This window comes from Ammodytes marinus, assembly GCF_949987685.1.
Source record: "Ammodytes marinus genome assembly, chromosome: 16".
Classification (NCBI taxonomy): domain Eukaryota; kingdom Metazoa; phylum Chordata; class Actinopteri; order Uranoscopiformes; family Ammodytidae; genus Ammodytes; species Ammodytes marinus.
In genome coordinates this window covers 18,973,140-18,983,559 of record NC_137220.1, presented here as the reverse complement: position 1 = coordinate 18,983,559, position 10,420 = coordinate 18,973,140, and the positions used below count along the sequence as shown (strand labels likewise).

At 45.5% G+C, this 10,420-nt stretch overlaps 1 protein-coding gene across 1 annotated transcript in view; it reads right to left on the bottom strand.

Annotated features, from left to right (window-relative positions):
• The window catches only part of tcf20 (transcription factor 20), a 14,019-nt gene extending 3,887 nt beyond the window's left edge, over positions 1-10,132 (bottom strand). Inside the window, exons 1-2 of the mRNA XM_080044582.1 lie at positions 9,859-10,132; positions 6-7,838 (exon numbers count right to left, since the gene is read on the bottom strand). Of these exons, the coding sequence (XP_079900708.1) occupies positions 6-6,638 (6,633 nt within the window). The 5' untranslated portion in view covers positions 6,639-7,838; positions 9,859-10,132. The remainder of the gene's footprint in view (positions 1-5; positions 7,839-9,858) is intronic.
• Positions 10,133-10,420: the final 288 nt, after the last annotated feature.

Genomic DNA, 10,420 nt, shown 5'->3' with positions numbered 1-10,420 from the left:
TTCATCATTTCCTCTCCAACAGCTATGGAGGCAGTTCTTACTGTAGTGGTGAGAGATATTGGGTTTGAATCTCGGCTGTTGGCATAGTCACTCTCAGTTAGGGGCTTGGTAAAGTGAGCATCTTGTGTTTGTGTCTCTTGGATAGTGCTCAATGCTATGGAGCTTATGTCCGAATTTGGTCCTGTTTTGTTTGTGCCTGCGGATCCTTGACATTGTCTGACCTGGGGCTGGTTCTTGGGGAGCTTTGCAGCATATTCAGCCGGATAAAAAGGCCCATAGAGATCTCCAAGGTGTTTGTAATTGGCCCATTTCTGACAAAGGCAGCAAAGCAGACGGCCAGAGTGATTGGTCTCTGTAATCACAGGGCCTGAAACAACATAGCCTGATGAAGGAAGTGCTTTTCCTGACTGAAGTTCAGTTTCCACATCATCTGAATCCCTTTTCTCCGACTCTCTGTCTCTGTCCTTCTTGGATAACTGGGAGGAAAGAGCTGGGACCATGAGAGAATCAATTCCACTCCCGCTTGCTTTCCCTACAACTGCACTACGCTCTCCTTTAGTCTTTTCCTCCTCAGCATTTATAATGGTGCACACTGCCCCAATCTCTGGTACTTTTTTCTCCACATGTATGTGTGGAACAAACGGGCCCTTTCTATTTGGATCCACAAGTGTTCTGTTTGTGACAAGGCTCCCTCCAGCTCCTAAAGGTGTATCGGGGTCATCTTTGGCCAATGATGGCGCTGTCGCTGCTGCTCCTCTCTTTCTCCTCCTCTGTCGTCCTCTGGCTTCTAGTGGGGCATCTTCATCTTTCACACCTTTGCGTCTCCTTCGCACAGGTTTGACCTCAGTCTCCGGCTGCTGTGTGTCCTCACTCTCAACATCCACTTTCACCACCTGGGTTAAAATGGGCGGGGCCAGCGGCAGAGCGCTTTCATTGTCTGTTAGAAGGGGTGCTGTAAGGTCTGGTGTGTCGCTGGTTTTGTGCACTGTCGGTGGGGTCGTGACAGCATCTGTAGTTGGAGTAAGTGGGGCTGGAAGAGCACTTGTACTCTGAGCCTGAGAAGGAGAATGACCAGGTGTTGAGTTCTGGGCCCGTTTTTGTTTATTCACGCTCCCTACAGGCCTTCCCTTTTTCTTGCCTGATGGGAAATAGCCTTTGGGCACAGAATCTTGTGGGGACAGACTGGACCTACTTGAAGACATCTGATGTTGTCTATTCAGCATATGTCCCTGACCTTGGCTATGGTGGGGTGGGGTGGTTCCATAGTAGTCACTGCCAGGATAATCATCAAATCCCATGCCAGATTCTTCGAGTTTCTGTCTAAGAAGGTTAGCAGCAGACTGCTCTCCTCTTCTGGTCTCTAGCTGCTGGTAAGTGTTGGTGAAATGTTGAATGTCTGACAGGGCAGAAGACGATGGAGGTGGGGAACCCTGGACTGGGCGAGGAAGAGGCGGAGGTGGGGGTAAAGGTCCGAGCAAAGCAAACTCCTCTTTGTCACCAGATGCTGATGCTACAGCGGCTCCTAATCCAAAATCAAAGTCTTGTTGTTTTAAGGCTTGGGACGTTTGATGTGGATCACATGGGTAGGCAGACGGAGGTAAAGGCCCAGGCTCATCGACTACTCTGAAAGGAATCAGGTCATTCAGTGAGTGACTTTCATCCATGTAACTATCATCCCCTCCTGTGACACTAGGAAAATGTGCTAGGTCTTGGTCCTGTGAATCATTAAAAGGTTGGATTTCTGAGTGAGAGAAGCCTGGGTAATGATTTGATTCATCATCAGCATGGCCCGCTGGCTTTTTATTATTTGGTGTGATTTTCTGGACTATTGCCTCCAGTTTCAAACCTCGTCCTTTTCTTGGTGTCGAAACCTTGGTATTAGCAATTGACGGAGATAAAGGTTGTGAATAGGTATTCTCTCCAAGTATAGGAGAAGATAGTCTGAGGCTTGCGATCTCTGAACTGGATGAATCATCTTCATTGTGATGGCTAGACTCAGACTGAGCCCCAGGGGAGTGATGTGAATTTGTGGCAGCCCTCTGCTGAGACACATCCTGGAGCTGCCTTTTGGCGGGAATAGGAGAGATAAAAGAACGAACTCTCCTTCGCAACATTAACGGATTTGTGTCTCCAGAACCCCCAGCTTTAATCTGACGCTGCACTTGTGGCTGAGTGGAGTTCATTTCAGCAGAGGGCTTAATGGAGCTGGATGGAGTGGTTGGGCAGGGAAGTTTGGCTTCCTCTGCTGCTCCTCTGGAAACCTCAGGTTCAGCAGCATTTGGGCCATGTATCACTTGTGGAAGAACAGGGCCATGTGAAGCTACAGGAGGAGGTGGTTGTGTTCTGTAGTAGGAGTCCCCCTCTATCATTCGTGCACCTTCTCTTCCAGGGTGTGTTGACTCCCACATTTTCAAATCAAAATACGCACTTTGATTTTGGAGAGAAGGTTTGGTTACATGTAGATCACCAGACATGTCAGCTTGGGAAACCACCCTCTGTCTCTGTTCTGATTGGCTGACCCTATGTCTTCCTGGAGAAGAACCAGGCTGCATCATCATCTCCTTAGATGGCCTGTTCATTGCTTTAAGCCAATCGTTCATTTCATGGGGGTGATGAGGATTGCCACGAGGTTGAGGATACATTTGAAGCTTATTGTTGGATTGAGTCTGGGGGGATAAATTGTGGTATGAATGGTGGGAGGGAAAATGTGGGTTACTGCGAGGCATGATATGACCGTCCCTTGCATCTCCATATCGATATCCAGGAAAGCTGCTGCTACTGCCAGTTGATAAATCAACACCATGAAGATAAGATTGATGCCTTGAAGGTGAAGATAACGGATTAGTGCTCATGGGATGAGAAGGCAAGGGTGCAATATCAACATTACCTCGCCTATAGGGGTCAACATTCATTACAACAGATGAGTGAACAGACTTGGAATGATACTCCATATCAGCCTCATTAGCTCCACCACTGCCATGATGATCAGTTTGTAACTTGGCAGCATCTAGTCCAGTCTCTTTTGATGCTGTTTCCATTTTCACCAATTGTTTCTCTCCAGTATCCTTCTTACTCAGATCACTGGCTTCTGCTGCAGAGGAAAATGGCTGTTGAATCACAGAGGCTCCACTCTGAATTTTCTCCCGCTCTCTCTCTCTGTCACTTTCCCTGTCCCTCTCTGGTGTGCTACGTCGGTTTGGCGACACATCACAGATGACAGAGCGCCGCTCTGATGGGGCTAATATGGAGCATGATGATTTTTGAGACTCTGTTTGACCAGTGTCGCCTGTTAACGGCTCTGGCTCTTGCAAAAGGAGCTCCTGCACAGCAGAGGATGGAGTGGTCACATTAGATAACGCTTTTCTCTGCGGTAGAGAATAGTCGGCTAAGTTGATATGTTTTGGTGGGGGTTGACGAGAATCTGTAGCCTGTGGTAAATTACTCTGGGACACACCCACTTCATTTTTTTCCGCATTTTGCAATATCTTAGTGTTGGACACTTCTGGCTTCACTAAGGACTGAGGATTTGTGGTAAAATCAGCCTCACTGCCATGCCTCATGTTTGGATGTGGAGTTTTTCCAGAACTACACATTTGAGCAGACACAGCCGAAGCCTCAGTTACTCCACTTTGCATCCTTATACTTTCAGTCATGCTATACGGATGTCTGCTTTGAAACTGTTGTTGAACTTGGAGATGGGCAGGAAATACCTGCTCTGGTCTGCTATAACGTCTATCTAAATTATAACCTTGAAGAACCTCTTGTAAAAGGCTTGGGAATTGCTGCATTTGCGAATTATCCTCGTGACCTTTATCCCCTGCTCCTTGCCCTCTCTTTACCAAAGACTCTGCTACAGAACCAGAATCTTTTGGATGCATATGTCCATAACCACTTTGTGATTGTTGGTACCCCAAATATCTGGAATTTGAATCCATTGCACTAGCAAGTCCAGCCCTCCCTCTGTTCTTCATTGACAAATCTGAGCCATATGTTGATTCTGGGTGGCCATATTTATGTAGTCCAGACTGGGGCAGATTTTGAGGCCGTCCAAAATTAGTTTTCTGGTGAATTGAGGAATATAGACTCAAATCTACACCTTCCTCCCCATTGTGAATGCTTGACTCTCTTAAGTAAGACTGTGACTGTTTCTCTTCTATACTGTTGTCTTGGGGTTGCTTGCTTTTCTCAGTGTGACTTCCGTCAGACCGAGCTGAAACAATCACACCAACACTACTAGCACTCTGCTGTTCATCAGACGTGTGCTTCTCTTCCTTCTCCTTATTTTGTAATCTAGATGCATTGTGCAACCTATCTTCTTTGTCCTGACCATTTTGTGTTTTGACTTCTCCATCTTGTTTCATATGACTACTGCCTTTTTCTGTGTTCTCAACTGTGCCTCTGTTTTCATTTTTGATGACATTTTTAATTTCTGTAGTCTTCCTATGGCTACCTCTGCGGTCATTAAATGTTAAACCAGGCTCTGAGACACTGTTTGGCTGTAGTGGAGGGATACTGGAGGAAGTGGATGAGGGGGATGAGGAAACCGGAGGAGTCGAATGTGAAGTTGGGCCAGTCTCTGATGTTTGACATCCAAAGGATGGAGACGATGATGAAAAGGGAACGTGAGCTTCATTTGCTTTTGTTTCAGACATAATTGGCTCTTTTGGAGGTGAATCAGAGGTGACTGTTTTAACATTTGATGCTTGGCCAGTCTGTGTTTGACTCTGAGACGGAGGTTGATAGCTAGTTGGTTCAGATCCACTGCTTGCACCACTCATCTGCCTCACTCTCACATGCTCCTCACGCGCCACTTTGGTCCCTAATGAGCCTCCGACTGACATCAGTGAGGAGTCTTCATCAGCACCAGCATCTAAGCTGGCACCATCACAGATCCCAACTGCACTTCCATCTTTAACTGTGCTAGTACTTGAGGCTGCACTTGCATTTCGACTCCTTGGCTGAGATATTGGCGCACCATGAGTTGCCTGTTGCATCTGCCCCCCATCTTTCCCCTTCTTCTGTGATAGCACTGTGTCAGTGAGAAGCATGTGTTGAACTGTGTTTGGTAAGTTGGCTACTTGTGAGCTCAAGGCATTGAGACTATTCAGGCCAGAATCCTGCATTTTTTCAAGTGGAGAAGATGAATAAAGAGAGGAGCCCTCCTCTCGAGATCCAAATCCTGCGCCTAGACCCATTTTGTTGCGGCCTGTTGGAGGAAGACTGCTCCCTCCAACTGCGCTCATGCTGTGAGCTTTATGGCTGCCACTGCTACCACAACTACTAATGCTGCTATTTGAATTGGGCGTGGGACTTAACTGAGGCATGGTCTGCAGTAATCTACCCTGACCAAGGTTGCTACGGGGGTTTGATGTCGGAGGATGTGTAGGACCATGACCTGAGGGGTTTCCATGTGCCTCTGAAACGCCCATCAAAGGGGAAGGAGAGGAGCTACAACTGGGTGAATGCACTGCAGAGGCAGCTGGAGAGGGGTTGGATATCGGGCTAAAGTTTTGGTTAATTTGGGTGTGTTGAGCATTGGGATGCATTGGGGATTTGGCTATTTCTTGAGATGCTGCCGGAGGTATATTGGATGGTGGATGATGTTTAGCATAAACAGAGCCTTGAGAGGGGCCCTGGTGCTGCATCTTGAGGGAGTTGTCATAACCCACCCCTAAATTGTGCTGGGAGTTGCGGTGTTGTAGTGTGGCTTGCTTGTGAAGTGAGTGTGTTTGTGGGGAATATCCGGGATAATTTGAAGCATGGTAACTCTGTTGAACATTCTCCATTGATCCCACATTGTTAGCAGCAACTGAACTGGAGTTGGAACTGGAGTTGACACTCATAGAAGTGTTGACTTTGGGGTCGAACCCAGTACCGACAGCCCCATCCAGATATCTCTGCGGAGGGGGGCTGTACATTCCTGATGACCCCGTAGATGCTCCACCCTGTGGGGAGTAATGTGGGTACTGTGGTGTCATTCTGTGCCCAGAGTGTGGATAGCTTCTGTGCTGCTGTCCATGGTGGACAGCTGGGAACGTCTGCCCGTGCTGCCGATGCTGCATCTGAGAAACTGGCACTGACTGCATTGCAGGGTTCTGACTCATATTGTACTGATGAGAAGGAGAGAAGGCTCCAGCACCAGCTCCTCCAACCGAACCCGAACTGGTGCCATAGTCTACTGGATATGGTGACATCAGGCCAGATGATGGTGCAGAGCCAGATCCAGCATGTCGGTACTGGTGAGGTATATGTCCATCGATATTAGGGTAAGCAAAACCTGCCCCATAACCCATGCCCCCCCTTCTGTGCCTGTCCTTTCCACCCATTGAAAAATAATAATCCATGACGTCCTTCCTGTAAGGGTTGTTAGCGTTGCCACTGTGAATGTTACCCTGTGTTGGCGTTGCCTCCACAGCTCCTCTGTTTCGAGCACTGTAAGCAAGCATGTGACTGGCTTGACTGGGGTGCTGATGGCCTCTGTGCAGGCTCTGCTGTTGCATCCCTGCATAATCATCAGTCATCCTTGGAGAGATCTGGGGGTCTGCTGGCTGAGGGGGATACAGAGGTCCCCCTCCACCCCTCCCACTGAAACCCGGGGGAAGAGAGGGGGGAGCTGCACTGTTAGAAAAATTCTGCATTGTTATTCCAAGTTTGGATTAAAAACGGAAATATCTGTCAGTGCCTATACCAGGGAATGCTTCTGATCAGAAACTGGAAGGCTAAAGGCAGTAACCATAAATGTCAACAAGAGAGTCTCTGGTCTGGCAGTAAAATAAGGAAATGCTTTCGAAATTCACCAAAGACTTCAAGCTGGGGAATATATATCGCAGATGTTATGATCACTTTTTTGTAGCAGAAAGAGGATAGGGAGGTTTCACAGATTTTTTTTTAAATCAATATATGGAAAGGCCAAATGGTAAAAATCTTATTCCTTCAATATGATGACATTAAAAAAAGATAGAAGATGGATCTTATAAAAACGAATTTAAAAAAAGATAGAGCAAGATATGAATTGAAGCAGGTTTCTACTGCAGAAAAATACAAGTCTTAAAGCGTGCAGTCATTTCCATAAAGCTGAAGCAGTTTGGCACTGAGCAGGCGATGATATCATTGACGACTAAAAAACCACCATGTGAGATGTTCAACCTCAAATGTCTATGTATACACTACTCTATGATAACAGCTCAAGCAAACAGAGCCATAGTAGCATTAAATGTTGTTGTGACTAAACAGCATCTTGTGCAAAAAAAACTATAAACTAAAAAAATATCTCAATAAAACCATTGAGACTTCGTTCCCTCAACAACAATCCTTCAATTCAATAGCACGCGCAATTGTGCAGGGACCTGACTCACACCTGTGTGAGACGAAAACTGCAGTAACTCCAATGAAGAGGTCTAAATGCAGACCCTCACTTATCACTCCCAGAGGCAAAAACTCCATTGATGATCTTGTCAAGTCTTGGAGTTTAATACTTTCTGAGATAGTCTTTTTCTTGATCATTCCTTTTCAAATACGGTTTTCTTTTTTGCTAATACATGTGATAATTCATACTGGAGAAGTCTTTTGGTCCCTATTAAGTAATTGTTCTTTCTTTGACTCTGTGTAGATTCTTCTTGCTGCTTTCCTGTGTCTCCAACATGTAGCCAGCTTACCTTAGCTTTTTTCTGTCAATCATTTAATTCTACCTTGTTCCATGGCAAAAAAAAATCCAAAAGAAGGGTATTCCATTTATTCGACTTTATGTCAATTCAAGCTCCTGTTTTCAGTTTTTCTTCAGTATTTCCATGCAGAGAGGTTCATCTTCCAGGAGCTGCCGTCCAGAAGCCTTCACAACTCTGAAAATACACAAAAAATGAATCAAAAAAGTGAGCATTATAAAATTAAAAGAACCTTTTATTTCACAACCATACCAGAGTTTTGTTTTTTTATTTTCATTAAATAATCATAAAGTGAAACACACTGGGGTTACATAATACTAAAAACATTTGGGGGCCTATGTTTCGCATTCTTTTTGTCACAGTAGGTTTATTCAGCAATGCATTGGTTAATTATGACATACTTAGTAATGCAACTGTAAAATAAAAAACGTTGAGCCTTTGTTTAGGCCTTCTGTAACCTAACCGATCAGATTTCCAAATTGTTGAGACTGTGTTCATTAGAAAAGAAAACTCAGTGCTGATCTAGGATCAAATATTACAGGTTACATCAGCATTCCCAAAATGCTTACTTTAAGAGGTCCACCTAAAAAATAACACTACCCATCACAACAGAAACAATTATTTTATATTTCCTATCTTCACTTCACTACTTCAAAGGCTTGGCCTCACATCAACACACCTATTTTAATATGCACTAGAGTACAGCCTTAACTGTGGTTGGGAGCTTTAAAAAAATACATGCCTAAGCCGTCTCTTCTGACTGAAAACAAACGGGTTGGGCGGGGAGAAAAGTGGGTTAGCGGCTGCTCGCAAATGAAGGCAACAAAGTTATACGGACAAGGTCACAAACACTTCCTCACATGTAAACAAACAACCTCGTGGAGCTAAAGACAGAGGCAGTCCATCTGTCTCTCACCTCTTTACAACCAGACTAGAGACCATTAACTTTAGTGTATTTAACTTGTTTTAACGGCCTTTAATTATTATGGGTGATAATTAAAGGGATGACGCCAATTTTATTTGCCATGTGTGGCACAAGCCTCTATTGTCTGCCCCGAGTACACTGTAAAATGGTTAATGGCCCTGACACAACTTTGGGTGACTTTTATTTGTAGTAGCCACACAAAAGCAAGTGCTCACTATTCATAGAAATAACTATTAGTGTTAGTGTTATTTGTCTCATCAATAGTTGTGTGAACCTATCTTCACGAGTGTACTTTATTGTTTTTCACCACAGAGAAAGTGACGAGTTGTTGAATGTAGAGTTTGTATGAGGTGTATGAGGTAAACTGGTCATAATTTAATGGAACCAAAAACACTGCACACACAGGTTTAAGTTCAATATTTGACATTTGAGGTCCAAAGCCGGTGATGCAGTGCAAAACTGGTCAGAATGACACTACTGATCTCCATCCATCCGTGAGCCTTTATGTTGATTACTAATTAATCACAGTAGCTCACTCTGCACGAGCAGGCAGCAGTGTTCAGCGTTCACTATCCACACACAACAGTGCAGCAGCATTAATAAAAACTGGCTCAATGCAGTCTCTGAGCAACTGCATAGCTGCCTAATTGATAAGATAATTGCCAAACGCAAGCTCTGTTGCATTTGGATGGTTGATCGTCTCAGATTGTCATCAACACAACACTGGCTTTTGTAGCACAGTTTTAGCAGCCACATTAGCCAACAATAGCAACCTATACGCAATACAATTAGCTTTGTAGTGATGCTGCTTCTTGTAGCTGTGTGAGGTTAGCGTTAGCTGGAATAACGTTACCTCACATTGCAAATTAAAAAACGCAAGCTAGCCGCATATGTGTGGAAGCTAGCTAAGCTACAGAACACAAGTTAGCATCGCAGCAAGCCAGCTAATTTTTCGTTTATAACGTTATTACAAGCGTTTGAAGAAACTACAGTTATACCAGGCTAAAGGCACAGGGCAGCCGAGCAGCGTTTAGCTAGGAAAGAGGTGATTAGGTGCAGATGTTTTCCCCCTCAGATTCAGCAGGGCTGTGGATAAATGGGTTAGCTAGCATAAATAACGTATAGTGGCCACAGAGAGCTGCTGTTGGGGCACTGCATCAGAAAATCCTCATCACGCAGCCTGACATTTCCTTTGAATAAGCAGAGCTAACGTTTGCCAGGGAGAGGCGAGTCAGACAGGGACAGGCTAGCTAACGTACTGTGAGTGCATACCTGAAAACGCAGCAATACAAGGCCCCTCGAAGACTGAAAGGCTGTTGTGTGACAATCCCGCTGCTGTGTGGCAGGAAACCCCAGTCTAGAGTCGGCTGCTCCGCCGCTTTTCCCTCACCCTTTCTTCACTCCAGACAACCCCGACCAGCGGCGGCGGAGTCGGGGGGCCCGTCACGACACTCAGATTCCGGACCCTTTCTTCCGATCCCCCCTTTTTTCCTTTTGTCCTCACCTCAAAAAATGATGAGAGCGGAGCACAATCGGGGTGCCTGTAGGTCCCGTAACCAGTGAGGTCCATACACCCCCGCCCCCTCCTCCCCTCTTGTTCCCTCGCCTCTCTCTCCCTCTTTCACACACCGCTGAGGTGATTCCACCTATCTCGAACTAAAATTAAACACGTTGCCATCTCACGAGCCTCTTCTAACGCACGAATACCTCAGACCTCAGTTTCCGCCACTAAATTGCATTTGCGTGCCTTCATCAGTTTGCTCGACCTATTCGTTTTCCTGTTAGACTACTGTTTTTTTTTCTTGCAACAGAAAGACCGCCTTGAAAATGCATA